Source organism: Odontomachus brunneus, unplaced genomic scaffold (genome assembly GCF_010583005.1).
Source record: "Odontomachus brunneus isolate Ranch 3 - 2012 unplaced genomic scaffold, Obru_v1 Obru_scaffold_004, whole genome shotgun sequence".
Taxonomy (NCBI): domain Eukaryota; kingdom Metazoa; phylum Arthropoda; class Insecta; order Hymenoptera; family Formicidae; genus Odontomachus; species Odontomachus brunneus.
Window position 1 is genome coordinate 1,455,036 of NW_022639454.1, and position 19,273 is coordinate 1,474,308.

Genomic DNA, 19,273 nt, shown 5'->3' on the forward strand with positions numbered 1-19,273 from the left:
GGGGGGGGGGGGGGAGAGGGGGAGAGAGAGAGCAGATTTTTCTTCGTTGAGAAAAACATGATACAAAATATATTTTTGCAAGCAACTTAAGTTCGTTTAACGCCATGTAATCGCGTTTGAAGATTAACATGTCAGAAATAAAGTTATTTTCCAAAGCCGAGGCAACAAAATAGCGAAGCAAAATTTATCAATCGCGAGCGCGAAGACGCCGGCCCGAGGAACTCCGATCGACGGTAACAATTGTTTCACCGGTTATTATTGCTCGAAAATACATTAATACGAGGGAAGTTTATATTATCGATTATTATTACCTGTTATTGTTCATTACGCATATTAGTCGGAAGTTTATTAAAACGCGGGCATGAATTATTAATTATCGAGCGTTACTTAGCGAGATTTATTAACATCGAAATTAATTATCAAGCTATTATTCACCGTTGCGATTGCATCGAGCATTTATCGCTGCTACACTATAATGTCGATAACGACGGCGACGATGATTCGGCCAGTTGAGACGTCTCATTTGAGCGACTTGAACTCATTGCTCAATCCAGATTTCAGATCGACAAAATATTCATCGAAGTCATTCGCAGAAGTCGTGACTTGCTACGCGTGGCAATGAGTTCCTTTCAGTATTCGATCGTTACATAATATCCACAGCAGCGTCGAGTATTTAACGATAAACATTTCTCTTGATTAAAATAATCGGCAAATCAATAATCAAAATTAATTAATCGTCACATATGTAATCACGAATCGAATTCTGAATCGATTGATAAGATTTATTTTGAAACTAATCAGTGTATAATTGATTATAACAAAGTTTGATTAATAATTAATTCCATCGAACGAATAAATTATTTATAATTTTATATTATTTGTAATAGGACGATTATATGTGTGTGTGTGTGTGTGTGTGTGTGTGTGTGTGTGTGTGTGAAACAAAAGGACGGCGAATTATTGCAGAATATTGATCTATTCCTCGGTTACAAAATCCTATAATAATTTTTACTTGAAAATTCTCTCCATGCTCTCTTAAAGTGAATCAGTAAATAGTCACTGATATCAGTTATAAATATAGCACTGAGCAGTTTCAGTGTTGTAAGGGAGAGTGGGGCAAATAGTGACGGATTTTTTTCTCCCTCGTGTAAGCTATTTTCAAGTTATCGAGATCGAATGTTTTACTAAAACGATACTTTCCACTTTTAATTATACGAAAAACTTAAGTACAAAATCCACAAGTCATATGGAATAACTAGACTTTTATAGAAACTAAAATCTGCATTTTGTCACTATTTGTCTCAGAGTGGGGCAAATCATGAAAAACTCCTGAACTTCCATTCAGTCTCTCTTTTAACGATGTATGACTAACTAAAAATTGAAATATAATTTCTTTACTACCATATATGTAAGAATTTTATTAAAACAAATGATGTATAAAATCTAATTTTGGTGAAATAATATGACGTGATTTTTCAAATTACTTATTAATATTTTCTGTATTTAAATCTAGTTTAATGACATTTAAGTTACACTCAACAAAATAAATGGAAAGAAATGCAATTCAACTAACAACTTGAATAAGTCAAGTAACGTTAAAATTTGTCCTAGGAGTTGCCTCTTCTTTTAAAACACTTAAAATAATAAACGAATTGATATATACATATAGAGGTTAGATCAGACTAAAAGAAACACATATTGTACAACGCTGAACAGGTAAAATCTCATTTAGGAGTTCGAGAGTCAAAATCTAAATAGAAATACTCGAATAAGATTCAGGTTTTGCCTTGTTTCACAAAGACCAAAATTTTAGGTTTCTTTATTAGCTATGTTTGGCTTAGCAAGTTAATTGTTTTTTTCAAAGATGATTATATGTTCGAGAACTTACTCGCTATTGGCAGTAGCATAGACGCGGGAAATATAGGAGAAATTTAAACTATCACTATTTGCCCTCCTCTTGTAGCTGTAAATCAGTGTAGCAGTAAAGCACCCAATTTCCTTGCCTCTGAATCATTCCCATGGCTTTGAGGCGTTTTGAAATGGTTTGTTGAGTCACTCCCAATGATCGTGCCAATTCTTCTTGATTTTGACACGAGTCTTGATCAATTAATGCCTCCAATTTTGCATCTTCGAAAACCTTCTCTCTTCCACCGCTATGCCGGTCTTCGACATCAAAATCATCGTTCTTGAAGCGTTAAAACCACTCACGACACGTTCTTTCACTAATAGCGGCCTCACCATAAGTATTTGAGAGCATTCGATGAGCCTCAGCCGCAGATTTCTTCATATTGAAGCAGAAAATTAAAACCTCCCGCAAATGACGAGAGTTTGGCTCGTAAACTGACATTTTCAATCGAGAATAACTTTATGATGCAGACACAAATCGACTAATGTTTCTTATGTCGACAGATGTTATGTCGACCAAGTTTATTGTATGACGTCTATGATCTATTTATTTCGACCACCACTTACCGCTAAAGCCATCTATAGGAAAACGGCGGAAGCAAAGTTGTACACCTATTTACTGCTTTCAATGATGTTTCACTGATTCACTTTAAGAGAGTGTAGAACATGGCTCTCTCTTTCTCTCTCTCCTCCCTCTCGTGATGCGCGACGTCGCCCTAAGATGCCCAAACATCCCTTAATGTCGGTCCCGCAGTAAATATCCCGCATGGCGGTATTTCGCATAACTACGTGTGTGTACACACGTAGTTATGTGCCGATACGCACACACGACGCGGCGTAGCGCGCGCGTCCGACCGCGAGTTGCGGCCAGGTAGATATTGCACGCGTACGGACGAAGGACGATGCGTCCCTCGTGGCGTGCGTGTGTGCGTGCACGCAGACGCCGTAGAAATACCGGACGCTCCGGAGGCGCAGATAATGCTCGATAGGAATTACAGTCAGGCGGCATCAAACGCGACGAAGGGTCCTCGCTCGTCGGCGGTGATATCATGACTAACCTTACGCACGGGGAGAGTTTTATGGCGAGAATTTTTTTTCATACCATGGAATTTTGTGAGCGAGGAATAGATACTGCAGACACTTTGCAGTAATTGGCTATCCTTTCATTTCATGTGCACTGAGAGAAAATTATGGTCGCTTTCGACGTCAACTGTACTTTTTTGCGATTTTAATAAAAAAAATAATTAGAAGAACCATCTTTCTAATAATACTTACTGAAACAACGGTTCTTCTAATTATTTTTGTAGTTAAAATCACAAGAAAGTATCGCTGACGCCGAAAGCAATTATACTTTTCCCTCAGTGTGCTGTTGGACAGCTTATGTGTGTCTTTGTCATTGCTTCGTGCGTTTATAGCGCGATCACGATTATGAAAATATAAATCCGTGTGCTGCGTGAATTCTTGCAAGTCGCTCTGCGACAGGCGCACCACGTCATTTACGTAGAGGGTCACAGCGACTGGAGATAACGGACTAACTTTAATTCGAGCGGCAGATGCAGGTGCACGAAGACCGCTACCTTCGATTATTACTCTTCAAAAGCCAATAACGGCTGTCTGACGTTACGTTGCTCCGTCGGACGGCGATGCGTTCATCGCGTTCGCCTCATTGAATCGCCGTTTCTTTCCACGCTTTTCCACAATTTCTCGCGCGCCTCTCGACACGAGAGACAGAGAGAGAGAGAGAAAGAGAGGGAGAATCACATAATCGAGCCTGAAGAAGACATGACATTGTGTGCGCCACGGAATAATTCGCGAGCAGGATGTGAGGTATGCATGGTGACGTCGTATGGCTAATCACAAGTGTACACGCGAAGACAAATTTGCATCCTGTCTCGCGCAGTCGTCGCGCAACGTGTCGGGCAACCCCGGAGCGGCGGCCATATCAGCCCTATAAAATCTCTTAACGGTCGAGCAGCCGTATTCGGCAGATGCTATCATTTCCGGGCGATAGGGCGAGCGAAATTACGCCAATTTTGGGCAGGTCGCAGAGCGAGTGAGCGACCAGCCAGTCAGCCAGCCGACCGACCGACCGACCGACCGACCGACCGACCGACAGACGTGCATGGCGCCCATATATACGTCGGAGGCGGCACAGCTGCTTATTTTCACGACGGCCACACGACGTCGGGACGACGGAAGGTTATGTCCCGCGGCAGAAATTATACTTCACCCTTGAGAAATTGCGGCTGATGCACCGTCGATGCCACGAGGTTACGGTTTTTTGGCTCGGTCGACGTTCCCGCTGCGTTGCACTCTGCGGTAATGCGCGCGGCGGAAGTTGAGACGCGTATATTTCATCGGCACGATTATTGCGGCTGAAATTTTTCGCGTTATAACGCGAATGTACTCTCTCTATCTCTCTGAATGTGTCTCCCCCCGGAAGGTCTCCGCGACGGACGATATAACACTCTAATCCTTTCCACAGTGGGAGAAAAGATTAGATCGTCTGCCTCTGCGCGGACGGTTATTTCTCAGAATGATTTGAGGGTTTTAATCGAGATCAGAGTGCTTATCGCGGTTATCGGAAACAGGAGAGGACGTAGCATTGCGGAGACGCAGTCCAAATACGCTTTGTTACGGAAAGGGAATCGGAGAGAAAGAGATGCATACATCTAAAAAAGATATAATCTCATCCCACAAGACGGAATCCTTTTATTCTAGCAGGTGCCTGACGATTATTGACACACCCGTAGGTAGAACACATTAAATTCCCCCATCATTTCGCAAACAACTATGTAAAGCTTTGTGTTATTATTTGAGAAAGTTTGGTGAATGATTACGCGCGATACGGTCGATGAGTTGTGATGGCGACGTCTGCCGTGCGTATGCTTGTGTATTAAATTACACTGAGAGAAAAATGTATGATATTTGAAACTATAATGGCATAGTAAAAAGATTATAGTTAGAAATATAATTTTTATAGTAAATGTTATCATAATATTTGTAATATTTACAATATAAGTATAGTATAACTGATCCGTGTAAAATTTTTACCAAGAATTATAATTATTTGAAATAAAAATATAGTAAGATGGCAAATATTGAATGGTGAGAGAAATTAACTATTTTATATAGTCAATACAATTGAAATATTTGGCAAATATAGGTACATGTAACTATATTCCCAAAAGGTGCTTTACCATATATATAGAGTAATAAGATGGTGACTATAAATCTGTGTTCATTCTACTATATCTTCATGTTTAGGTGAACTATAAATATATGTTTGAGGCCAAAACGAACTATAAAATATAGTGAGATTATAGTTATTCCAACTATTTTTTTCTCTCAGTGTACATTGAGGCATAGATACAATAAATACGACGGTGAGAAGTATCACGTTTTCTTCTCGCGTCGGTGGGTCTTAATTCGCGATATTTTCCGTTCCCCAAAGAACTCCTGGATGAAGAAAGCGCAAAGAAGCCGAAAGTGCTCCGTACAAAACTCCGTAATATCCCTCAACGCGACGTTCAGCGTTACGCGAAATGCACCTGCTTAGTGGAAGGATAAATGGTAAAAATTTTATGGCCAAGACAGCGAACTAACATCACGTACAATTTCAGAGCGTGTACATACACGCTGTGCTATCCACCACCACACCGCCATCTTCTCCGCTACCATCAGCTGTCATTCTAATAAATTTCACCGCGCTCGGGCTGCGTAACGTCGTCGGTGTCGCGTTATCGGCGGATAGCACCGGTTATGAATCGCAGCAGTTCACGAAGGTCTCTTTGTCAAACCCACGTTGCCTGCCGCGCGCGCAAATTCAATTTCCCTGATCGTGAGGTATGAATTACAGGTCCGAGGCATATTACGCTGGCGTATATCGCCGGTGTTGAATTATCACACAGATTTATTAGGAGCGCATCGGTCGGCGTTCGATTTTTCTGGCTGTCGTGGTGAAATGCGACCGAATGTCGCGAGACTGTCGCAGCTTTTCGCCTGGAAACGAAGACGAGAGTCTTGTCTTGGTGAGTGATCATACACGGAAAAAAATACGATTGGCCCAAATCATGTAAGTCAGGTTGTGTCGACCAGATTTAATAATGAGACAGGGAATAAGCGATTATGTGGTTGCTGCAACTACAAAGCGATTGCTGAGTTATAGCGACGATATCTGTTTGCTCCAACCAGAATGTATCCACGATAAATGTCAGTCCAACCGATTTCTGGTTCCGATTTTGCCAAATCGCGCGCAACTACATTGACGTAGTTGATGTAATTGTACCAAAGTTATAACTGAGTTATATCAATTATATCCAAGTCGAAATTTTAAGCTGAATTCGACTTGAACTTTCTGATATTTGTATATTCTGAAAGATCAGTATATGTTTAATACTGAAATTCTGCTCAACCTCTAAATGGCAGAAAACACAAAATGCCACTTGCAGATTCTAAAAAGAGGACCTACCGCCAAAGTTAGTAGATGCAATATCTACTAGCAATCAAAAGAGCACTTTCAGTGCTATACTTACAACTGCAATCAATGTATATTCACTGTTTTCAATGATGTTTGACTAATTCATTTTAAGAGAGTAACTTTCAGAATATCAAAATAGCCGTCAAGGCTCTTGGCCTCTTGCATTGTCCATCTCTTTTTAATGACGTCAAAAGCGAGAAAATGCATGCTAAAAATTCTTGCGAAATACATTGAAATAGAAATATATATCCATAAAGTAACACTTGCAATCGATTAAACAAATTTGTAAGATATTTTGTGCACTTGCCTTTTGCTCTAACAATCAATAATTTATTGTAAATTAATCTGAATAAAAATAGGCGAAGAAATAGATTAAGAAGATGAATTGTATGTCACGTTAATTTACGATATTTACGATACACGTAAATTATTGATTGTTAGAGCAAAAGGGGAGTGCACGGAATATCTTACAAATTTGTTTAATTGATTGCAAGTATTACTTTATAGATATATATTTTTATTTTAACATATTTTGCAAGAATTTTTAGCATGCATTTTCTCGCTTCTGAAGTCATTAAAAAGAGATAGACAATGCAAGAGGAGTCTTAAGTAGAATATTGAGATGGAAAGTGATGGAAAGTATCAAAAACTTCGACTCGGGTATACATTATCATCACACAAAGGTAACTAGAGTGATGCAACTATGCTGCTGCGGTTACCATTTTGTATGCATGGGTGAATGAATATTTTGTTGCAGCAACCATATTTAAGCAAGTGATATATCTTTAATGTGTTCCGTGCAAAGTAATGTGGCGGGTGATAACTTGTCGCGCTCGGTGGCCAAATCGGCTCATATCCGGTTCCGTTGCTGCTTACACATTCACCTGCGCCACCTGACCGTCAGGTTCGCCCGATTCGCGCGGGCCCTTTCAGCCGTAAAATGAACGGACAAACAATCGGCGCGCCCTACCCACCCACCGACTCGGTTCAACGTAACCCTTCCACAAATACAAAGCAATCGAGCGGTAGTTGGCTATGTGTATTCGTACCTGCGAAACGGTCGAAACAATAGAACGAGCGCGATTGGCTTTTCGCCGCTGCGGGCTGCGGCGCGTCGCTCGTTGTTCCGAGCAGCGGCCTGCGCGAAGCAACGAAAAACACCATACTGAAAAAAAGATTTATCCATCCAGCCTGCATAATGGTTACTAAATAAGCTATGATGGAACAGTTTCAACTTAACATATAAGCGAATATGACCAAACAATTTGGTAAGTATTAGCCTTAAAAAATGAAAGATTGAGCAAACAGCCTCGAAAAAAATGGATAAAATGAAGGAGAAAATGTAATTCGAACGCTTCGTCGGCGACACCGATACTTTGCTTCCACAGAGATACTTTGCTTTTTCGTCCTCTCTTTAATCTGAACTTTTTAACATTTATATATTCCGAAGAATCAGTATATATTTAATACACATGGAAACTGAAGTCCTACTTAGCATCTCCAAAAGACGAGAAATGCGTATGAAATGCTACTTGTAGGTTTTAAAATTCCAAAGGACCTCTTAGCAAAGTTAATAAGTTGAATAGAACATTTAACAGGGGTTAAAGAGATTATAGTCTTCAGATTACCAATAGGTGTTTGATGAAACATGAAGTCGGAAATAGAATCAAAATTTTGGCTTGAGTGTGTGTGTACACGAGATATATGAGACTATAATATATGTTGGACATAATTCTTTCACCAAGTCGCATTTAGATTCGTATTGATAGTCGTTACTTCAAACTTATCCTACGTGAGATACTCAGATCTGAATGTAGTCAGAAGTTCTTCATTTGAATTATATAATACATGTGACATCGCATTTGCATAATCTCGATTCAGCTAAAAAATTCACGTTTTAAAATTCTAAATTAAAATTGACTAAATATTTCATCTGAAGCAAGTTTCGGGTAACGACTATTAATATTCTTTGAATGAATCAGTCAAACATTACTGAAAATAGTAAATATATACTAATTGCAGTTATAAGTATAATATTGAAAGGGCTCAGTGCTATATTCATAACTGATTTCAGTGACTATTCACTGATTCACTTTAAGAGAGCACGGACCTTGCCTGTATTTTGGACACGTGTTTATTATCTTCAGCGTCGAGAAACAATATCGATGAAAGAGAAAGAAAGAAACAGGCGCGGACGAACCGAACCAAGGAGAAGGAGAGTTTAATTTTGAGGAAGTAATTAAAAATACGATCGATTTTCGGCGGCGTACGGAGCTCTTTCGCTTGTCCGCGACGAATCAACGGAGTATTAACAGGGGACGGTAATTTGCAGGACAATTCCGGAATACTGTTAACAAATCCAGTGATCCTATTGGCGGTGACCGCACACGGCCCTCGCAACGGCCAATTTTCATTACGATGCGGTAATACATTTCGGCTTGCCATTTGGCCTGTGTCCGAGTCTCGGCCAATTATACTCCGCTTGTGTACAATCAACAGAAATCAATAACACCTTGTCATCGTATCCACCTCCGTCGCGTATATATACCCCCGCCATGTGTGTTAGGGTTAATCCAGACGACTGCGAAACCGCACGTAAGCGTGACGTCACTCCCGTTCCCGGTAATAAAATAAATAGCCGTTATTGTACACAAGATCGTTAAAATATGAATATCCGTTCGCGATTTCCCTCTCTCTCTCTCTCTCTCTCTCTCTCTCCCTGTAACTCTAATTCTGCTCGCCTCTCTGCGTGATTGACGCGCCCATGACGTGACTGCGAATCCGTCATGATTAATATTCACCGCTTGCTCTCACTGTCGCTCAATTCGCGAATGTTGCGAAAATGTTTGTCGATTACGAGAATTGATATCGATCTTGTTGATTGCGCGATGAGTATTCGAAAAAGGACTCCAATCCTTGGCAAAAGATGCATATTTTCTGTGGCCTCACACTCTGAGCGAAAATCTCTTTGCCGAAAGAGAATTCCTCTTCTAATTGCATTATTAATCGGAAATCTACAGGATTATTGCGCTAACTTTAGGAATATTGCGCTTCGAATAATTTCCTTTTGATTTTAGAAGGATGCTCTCTCGAGAGGAGTCGTATACGAAAGTAAAATCCTCTGGAGGATTCAAAGGATTCCGTTAAAGACAAGATTGTATTTTTCGAGGTGAATAAAAGCGGTTTGGCCGCGCTTTGGCCGATCGCCGATCATCCGGCTGGATCGCTCGGCGCGATTGCGCTGGAGTTTATTAAATTAATTTGTTTAATTAATCGCTAGGTGCGTGCGTGCGGTCGTAATTAGCAGGGCTCACGAGAGCGAGTTGCCGGTCGCCACGGGATACAGAGAGAGAGGGAGAGAGAGAGAGAAAGGGAGAGAGAGGGAGAGAGAAAGGGAGAGAGGAAGAGAGAGGGAGAGGGGGAGAGAGAGAGGGGGGAGAGGGAGAGAGAGCAAAGGTTCCGTAGATAATATACCGAGTCATTTCGACGGCCACGAGTACGTTTAATATAGACCAATGTCTGATTGCGAGGGGCATATTAACAGGTTATTAGGCAGAACGCGATAAAGGCGCGGCCTAACGCGCAAATTACTCGTTCGCGTGTCACCTCGCTCAGTGCCGTGCGCCGCGCATGTACGTACGTATGTACGTACATGCACGAGTGTAATGTGCAGAGAAAAAAGAAAGAAAAAAAAGAAGGGAAATAAGGCGGAAAGACCGATGTATGAAGAATTCATTACACGCGGCCGCGAAGACAAATAGCGTGCACGCGAATAAATTGACCCGTCGAAATGGAGTCTCGCTGCGCACTCGCGATATCGATTCAATCTCTTGCGGTATTAACGGTATAATTAACGACACGCGGCTTCGCGCGCGAAATAATCGCGAGAGAGAGAGAGAGAGAGAGAGGGAGAGGGAGGAGAAAGAGAGATCGGAAAAGCGGGATCTCCTCGGCTAGCTATGAGATACGTGTTTTTGATAAATGAAAGAAAGATCTTCCTCGGGAGATCGCAGAGGCTCCGAGTACTTCTCCTCTCGACTTCGTTTCCTCACTCCAAGATGTTCAGGGGCCGCATTCTTGAAAAATATCGTATACGATATTTCGATGCAAAGCTGTAGTATACGTGAACTATAGCTTCTCCTAGAAATATCGAACGCGATATTTTTCGGGAATAAGGCCGCAGGTCGTAATTCTGATTTTATTTTTGACCTCAATGTTGCATTTATCGCTCTTACCTTGATACTCTGAAAACTATAGTAAAAAGGGAAGTTTCATTATGTCAGTTAAAGTAGTAGTAAATTGTATCATTAGAATTAAACCTACTTTGCAAACCAAGCTCCTGCTGCGTTGTAGAATTCAAGACTTAACATAGAGCTAAAATTTCGACTCGGACGATTTCTTTTGATTCCACTCGAGCTACTTTGACAAGAGATATTCTTAAGAACCTTCAAGTGGCATTTTGTGTGTCATTTGAAGGCTCTAAGTAGGGCTTCATTTTCGTGCATTATACATGTACTGATATCCTTCCCGGATATTTAAACGTAACAAAGCAGATTTAAAGTTTGACTCGGGTGCAGCGCTAATGAGCGTGAATGCGAGGAAGAGAGAAGGCGAGTCCTGCGGGAGTCCCGACGATCGAATACGGGGGGAACAACACACGTTTCCCCGACCACGTTCTTTTCGTCTCGCGCGTGTAACGGCGACTCGGTCCTTCAGATCCTTCAACCGTAATCGCCTTATCTCGCGCCGCCGACTGTGTCCTCTGTACGGCTGGCCCGACCGGCAAGAAGGAGTTAACTAACGAGAGGGAGTGCGGTGTAATCAGCTAACTAGTTGGACGAGAACACGCGATCGTTGTTCGCGGCGTCGATAGACCGCGGCCAGCCTTCTCTACCACTGATCTAATCATTTGCTTCATTTGTAGCTCGGCAATCGTGTACTATATGCAACTTCTTCGACTTCGCCGTTCTCAAGGCAGACAAAATCGGATTCGGCGGTCTCGTAGCGCACACGACGACGAGAGGACGATCTCCGAACTGATTCCGTCGAGGCGATTCGCACAAACTTTTCTTCTCCTGCGGTGAAAATTGTCCCTACCGGATACTTTGGACTGCGCCAAGTTTGTCCTCATCGTGAGATTTCTGTTCTTTTTCCATCTTGGCGAAATAGACCAGCGTCGGATAACACTGACGAATCAATATTTCTCTCAACTAATATAATCATCGAATAAATCGTGAAATTAGTTATCGAGATTCGTTAGTCGTCGTGTGCGAAGTCATACGACAATCTCGTCGATCGATGGGATAATTAAACGTCGCGGATATCATGAGATATCACGCTCGCCTCGGGAGTGTATGAAGTTGGCACCTCACTTTTTGAAATTTATAATTTTGAAAGTTGTTCCAGATTGTTCTGACTTTGTACCACACTGTTCCAAAGTGATATTGCTTCATTCGAAACGATTTTCGAATAAAACAAAAAAAATTTTTTGAGCTGGCACTTTTCGAAAATCGAACATTCTGATACCGCAATAGATTGTTCTAGTTGTTCCAAACATTGTTTCCAAAAGGACAAATCCGTAAGTTGAATTATAAGTCCAAAAAATGAAAAAAATATTTTTGACCTAGCACCCCATTTTTTGAAAATAAAGCATTCTGATACCGATATAGATTGTTCTAGTTGTTCCAAACATTGTTCCAAAAGCACAAATCAATAAGTTTAATTAAGCCCGAAAAATTAAAAAAAAGTTTTTTGACACAGTCTATCGGACCAAGAGTAAACTTATACCATCTTTCTTGTTCCAACCGAGATCTTTTTGTTCTGAGTTGTTCTAGGCTTAAGAATTATAGTTCTAGAGTATGAGACTCGTAGCGTCATCCGTTCTCCGAAAATTCGAAAAAAAATCGATCATCTAAAAAATCTGAAAAAATTCTGGGATACTCTAGAGAGATTATATTTTATGTTCCAATAGTTACTTTAGTCATTTATTAACAATTTTTTGCAATAACAATTTAAATTTACCGAAATCGACAAATGTAATTTCGTAAAAAAAATTCATAACTTAACAACATATTAAAATTAACAAAAATATTTTCAGGTTTTTTTAGATGAAACTATTTTCTTAAAAAAAAAAGTTCTATATACTGATTTAAAAAAGTATAATTATTTGGATGATTGAAAATAAGGATGATTGAAATATATTTCTGAGGTGACAAAAATTCAAGAAAAAGATGATTTCTTACAAAAATTAATCTTTATTATAGGAAAATTGGCGGAAATAATTACAAAATGTCATGACAAAATAAAGTGAAATTGCTTCGTCGTTTAAGCCTAGTATAACTCAGAACAAAAAGATCTCAGTTGGAACAAGAAAGGAAGCATGTGTTTTCTCTTGACGTCGGGTGCTGTCAAATCGATTTTTTTTCGAATTTTCGGAGAACGGATGACGCTACGAGTCTCATACTCTAAAACTATAATTCTTAAGCCTAGCACAACTCAGAACAAAAAGATCTCGGTTGGAACAAGAAAGGAAGCATGTGTTTACTCTTGACGTCGAGTACTGTCAAATCGATTTTTTTACGAATTTTCGGAGAACGAATGATCTTATGAGTCTCATACTCTAGAACTATAATTCTTAAGCCTAGAACAACTCAGAACAAAAAGATCTCGGTTGGAACAAGAAAGATGGTATAAGTTTACTCTTGGTCCGATAGACTGTGTCAAAAAACTTTTTTTTAATTTTTCGAGCTTATAATTAAACTTATTGTTTTGTGCTTTTGGAACAATGTTTGGAACAACTAGAACAATCTATATCGGTATCGGAATGCTTTATTTTCAAAAAATGGGGTGCCAGGTCAAAAACATTTTTTTCATTTTTTGGACTTATAATTCAACTTACGGATTTGTCCTTTTGGAACAATGTTTGGAACAACTAGAACAATCTATTGCGGTATCAGAATGTTCGATTTTCGAAAAGTGGGGTGCCAGCTCAAAAAATCATTTTTTTTGTTTTATTCGAAAACCGTTTCGAATGAAGCAATATCACTTTGGAACAATGTGGTACAAAGTCAGAACAATCTGGAACAACTTTCAAAATTATAAATTTCAAAAAGTGGGGTGCCAACTTCATACACTCTCGCCTCAGCGATCGAAAATGCGACTCACCGTGGAGCACGCCACTTGCGGTACCCGAAAATAAGCGCGCGCGCGCGCGCGCAGAAATTAAGCGTCGCCCGTAACAATGTCCAGCGACCCGCGGCGCATTGTTGGCCGCGCGTTCGCACGCCATGGAACGCACGCGAAAACGATCGGCCGTGCGTACAGGGCTTTGCAATTATCGCGTCCTTTGTCGCTCGTGCGCGCGCGCGCCACGGCGGACAAAGGAATCGCGGAAGAAATATCGCTTCGGGCGCGACGCGCAGCACGGAAATTATGACGCTCGCTCCCTGCACTCTCTCGCTCTCTCTCTCCCATTCAGCGATTGGCGAATTAACAACAACGGGGCCGTGAGCGGGAGAAACATCGCGCCGTTGTCGCGAAAATAAAAGAGAGAGAGAGAGAGAGAGGGAGAGTGGGGAAATTGGAAAAAGAGAAAGAAACGAACCGCTCACACTTTTATCGAGCCGAACGCTCATAAGTTCCGGAGAGCACCAAGCGCCCCTACTCCTCCCCTTTTCGCTTGTCGATATCGCTCTCGTCGATTCGCAAAAAAGGGCTCGACGAGCCATTCGACGTCGACTGTATATCCCGAAAAAAAATAAAAAATAATAGATATATATTCTTTTTGTCACGATACAGCGGCGATACGTCGGCCCATTGTAGTATTTGATAAACGTTATTAATAACACCGGAACGCACATGTTTCGGAATACCCATCGATCCACGATAAAAATTGATTGCGTTCGTTTTACTTCCCGTTTGCATTACAATCGCACGCGCGCGTCCGGATTTGGAAATTAAAATCTCGCTCGTAATTTATTTAGCGACTACTAGCTCTCCGATCCGCCCCGCCCTGTCCGGTGTTACTGAAGGTTTATGCGCACGTTAGTAACGGGCATATACACTGAGAGAAAAAGAAATCTAAAAGCTAAGAATATTTATCCGGCACTAATAATGCATTCACTTAAATCTAAATTATTGCATGGGAGAAACAATTGCTTTCGTGAAAAGCTAAGAAAATGTGTACCTTCTTATTTGGAAAATATTTTAAACTAGGATAAAAAATGCGTTATTTATCTAACATTTATTACAAGAAACAAAAAGATTTAGCTCGTCTAATTGAATAGACATAAAATATAAATACATTGACGTAAAGTAATATCTCTATTCTGTCATCGTTTGACAGCTGCAAGCGGCACGGATCTAGCCGCAACCAATCAGAGTCGTGGAAAAGAAGCTTCACCCGTTCCGATACACTCGAAATTTATTTAATACGCACTTTTTATAAAGTGGATATATGTATAAGTAAATATGATGTTAGTAGTTACACACTGGAAAAAAGGATTTTATTGTCGAAACGGAAATTTCACGGAAGTTTTTACACCGCACTATAATTCGATTAACTCTTCCTGGGCCAATGATTCCACTTGAAATCGCGTATATTTCGCGGCTACTTATTTCAAGAGGTCTAGTGATTGGAAGTGGAATCAGGTGTGATTTTTACTCATCTATCCAGAAAATATATCGTGATTCCATTTGGAGTCAGTTTTCTCTTATTTCTCTTTATTGAAGACTTAATCATATTTCATATTTTGAAGAGAAATAATTTTCTCATACTTTTTTCATATTTCGGTGCGGAGAAGGTTAAAACGAGGTCAACCAAATTTGGTAGATCTTAATTTAAGCAAATTTGGATTGGATGTAGCAAATCCTCGTCTCGACAGCAGAATTCCGTTTTCAGTGTGTGTGTGTGTGTGTGTGTGTGTGTACGAGCCGAATATACGATTACCTGCTGCTCCGTAAAGTTTGCATTAGACGCGGCCAGACGGTGCGGCCTCGACATGATTTGTCGCACCCTGCGCGAACGAAAAAGCAGATTGACGCCTCGTCGCATTACAATTCTCTCTCCTCCTCCTCCTCCTCCTCCTTCGTCTCTTCCCTCGTTCGCCGGCTACGTCCGCCGGGCATCGCACGACAGATAAAACATCATTTATTATCGGAGCGCGTCGACGACCTCTCTCGACGCCCTCGACGGCGAGGAGAGTGAGAGAGAGGGAGAGAGAGAGAGAGCCGTCGACACGTTCGGTGCCCTCGGACAAAGAGCGAACACATCCCCCGACTCGTCTCCAACCGAGCGACCAGGCGAAGATGATCTTGTCGCGATGACGCTCGATTCGGCAGGGGGACGAAATTCGCGACGGAGGAATTCGTGCTTACATCACGGATCACTCGTCGATCATTCAAGCAAACGACGCAGTGACGGATTCATGCGGCCAGATTGCGACGCGAAATCTCGCACCTCGTCCGAAGCACAGATTCCTCTTCGATTCCGCGGTCGCGATTTTTCAGCGAAGGACACGCTCAATCATGCTCTCCCCTTTTTCCGTTCGTGAATCACGAGACCACGGGGTTTCATTAAAAAAAAACTCGCCCCAACCAGGATTTTTATTAAAAAAAAAATTCGTCTCCGACCGGGATTTATATTAAAAAAAAAAAAAAAAAGATTCTTCCTCGTCATTTTGGCTATTGGCGCCGCGAGGACCGAAAGGGAGACACGTCCACATGGCTGGCGGTCGGTTGTGTGCGCGTCGCGCAGCTCTAAGCCTAAATCCACCACTGAACGGCGGTTAATGCAATCGCCGCAGAAATGAAAAGCAAAGAGACAGGCGGATGAAACGGGAGCGGATGAACGGACGGATAACGAGAATTAAACATCGAAAGATTCCCGTGCCAAGTGCCGCTCGCTTTTACGGTCGTCAATCGATGACTCGCGTCGCCGCGCTCGCTCGCTCGCGAGAGCGAGCGAGCCGGTTCCGCGGGACATTTCGCGACGCGTACGATGATCCGAGTCTACGGCCTGGTGCCAATTAAATCCCTTTTGTACGGCCGTTCTCTCTCATACCCGGTCCCGATTTTCGCGTTCGACGTTTGCCCGCTCTGCCCCCGGGATCGTCTCGTCTGCTCTGGTCCCGCTCTGGTCTTCTCCTCGTCGCCGCTCGGTCGGTGAGAGCCCGGCGAGATGAACTCCTTTCATTCCCCGATACACTCTGGTCGGTCAACACGAGACGATTTCTGAATCTCGCCGGGTCAATTCCCGATGTGCCAATTCGCCCGCGTATGCAAGAGTTCAGTTATCACGTTAAACCGTGATGTGTGTCACTCTCTTTCAGAGAGCTCGGAGATACCGAGCCGAGTGCAACATCGGAGGATCGTCGCGTCGGGGGACGGTTAAGCCTTCATGTGCAGGGTGTTGCATCAACATATTGGTCAGAATTGCGCGTTCACATGGACTCAGCTTGAACTTGGCGACAGACTCATTCGCAGGACAGACCGCCCTCATTCTTGAGAGAAATATGGAAAAGTGGAGCAGCCAATCGTTTTGCTCGTCGTACTGATCTGCGTGTTGACGCAACACCCTGTACGATCATATCTTTTTGGGACGTGCGGTACAATCCGGGTCTGTCAAACTTGGACGACTTTAATCTATCAAGAAGTTTCGTCGAGAATCAAGATTTTTGGACGCATTTCTTCTGCCCGAGAAGTTTCTGGTGTAAAGTCGTAGAGTTATAAAATGAAAATCTGTAAGCAGATTTGTTTGTAAAATTTCGCGGACTTTTTTCGCGAAAGTTGGCGAGCGATCGAACGCTCTCTCGACTATCACAGACCCAACATTGTACGCGGAGGGTTAAAACTTGCAATTTTCTGAAATTCTCGCGTTCATCAAGATACTCGCGTTCGAGCGACGCGAGTGTCTTCGTGTGGGGAAGAGTTGCTGAAATCGTATTCGATTTGTCGAAATGTTTGTAACACGCACAAAACTCATTGATCATTTATTTCCTATTTTTATCGCCAAAACATCGTTCGTATTCTGTAATAATAAAGGAATTGATGAGGTACGATTTAGGAGACCGGCACGATTTCGACAACTCTGTCCTATTTCTTTGCGTTGCAAGGGCGACTCGTATTTTCCGTTCAGTAGGAAATTCCCGCGAATAGAATTGAAATAATATTGTTCTCGCGCTTCTCAGAGTCGATTTCGTGTTCTGCCGAGTTTCAGCTCCGTTCCAAGTACAATTGTAGTACGGCCTGAATGAGAAAGAAAGAGAGAGAGGGGCCCCGTCTCGGACCAGGACTTCTCGGATCTTCATTGCTTATCCGCCGCTAACTCTTTGACGACCGACGGCTGCGACTTCTCTTCTTGGCGTTCTCTCTTGTTTCTTTTTCTCATTCTCTCGCGCGATGAGGTTTCCGCGCGCGCGCGCAGGCTAATGACCGCGCGACTTCTCAGACCGGAGATCAGGCGAAGGAGATGAATAGTCGATTCGGCAATAAATCAGCCCTGACGCTGACCGTAAGCCCCGCATTTGCACTTTCCTTTGTTAGGCGTGGCGTGAGAGGTGCGTATTCGCGCGTTTACGCCGCGGAAACGTATTACGACGTGCGTATTATCGCGAAGCTACTTTGCATATGCCGTAACAACCGACTGTGATTAGCGGTTCTGACGAGGCGGGCGGATTGAGGAAAGATCATAACAGCTGGCACACCGAAATTGCGGATTCCTTCTCGCTTGGGAAGGCACTTCCGTCGACGTAACGTCCGCGAGTCTGCCGGGCTCGAACAATCAGCGACTGTTCGTTCCGCGCGGGCCGTCGATCGTCAAAGAGCTTAATTCGTGATTATACAGCCACCCAGCTGTGCCAAATTATGAACATCGGAAGTCCATTACCACTCGCGATAGTTTCCATTATACTTACGACTTCCCGAAAATGTGACGCGCCGTGCGGATAGTGCGCGTTTTTCGCGTACAAGAGATCAGGACGTAATCAGGAAACTGACTTCTTTTTGCTTCTAATCTATACTTGGTCAAAGCGATACACAAGCGCGACGAAAGCGAAAAGAAGCGCAGCTAGTCGTCATGCGCTGAAAAAAAGGATTTTACTGTCGACACGAGAGCGTGCACTGAGAGAAAAAAATAGTTGGAATAACTATAATCTCACTATATTTTATAGTTCGTTTTGGCCTCAAACATATATTTATAGTTCATCTAAACACGAAGATATAGCAGAATGAACACACATTTATAGTCACCATCTTATTATTCTATGTGTATAGTAAAGCGCTTTGGGAATATAGTTACATGTACCCATATTTTCCAAATATATATTCCAATTGTATTGACTATATAAAATAGTTAATTTCTCTTACCACTTAATATTTGCTACTCTACTATGTTTTTTATTTCAAATAATTATAATTCTTAGTAAAAGTTTTATATGAGTCAGTTATACTATGCTTATATTGTAAATATTACAAACATTATGGTGGCATTTACTATAAAAAAGATATTCCTAACTATAATCTTTTTACTATGACATTATAGTTCCAAGTATCATGCATTTTTCTCTCAGTGTGATACACCGGACCATAATTTAGTTGAAACGGAACCAACCAAATATCCGGTAATTGCGCAATCAAGAAATTTAATTGCCGCTGCGTGTATCTTGCTTCCTCAATAATACGTGACGCAAACAAAAAACCATGTAACCAATGGCGTAGCCAGAGGTTTCGGGGGTGGCTGTACTTTTTATTTTTGATGAGCAAAACAAGATCATTTGAAAAAATTTTTCTCATACTTAGAGTAACCCAGAAAATTAATTTCGGAGGGGCCGCTGTAGCCCCCTCAGCCCCCCTGGCTACGCCACTGCCTGTAACACCAATCAAATGCACGTG

At 42.0% G+C, this 19,273-nt stretch overlaps 1 protein-coding gene across 6 annotated transcripts in view; it reads right to left on the minus strand.

Annotated features, from left to right (window-relative positions):
• The window catches only part of LOC116846655, a 164,164-nt gene that overhangs the window by 12,710 nt on the left and 132,181 nt on the right, over positions 1-19,273 (minus strand). The window contains exon 3 of one of the 6 annotated variants that reach the window (XM_032820816.1): positions 15,333-15,399. The exons of the other annotated variants lie outside the window; for them this stretch is intronic. Within the exon in view, the coding sequence (XP_032676707.1) occupies positions 15,333-15,355 (23 nt within the window). The 5' untranslated portion in view covers positions 15,356-15,399. The remainder of the gene's footprint in view (positions 1-15,332; positions 15,400-19,273) is intronic. 6 annotated transcript variants of the gene reach the window in all.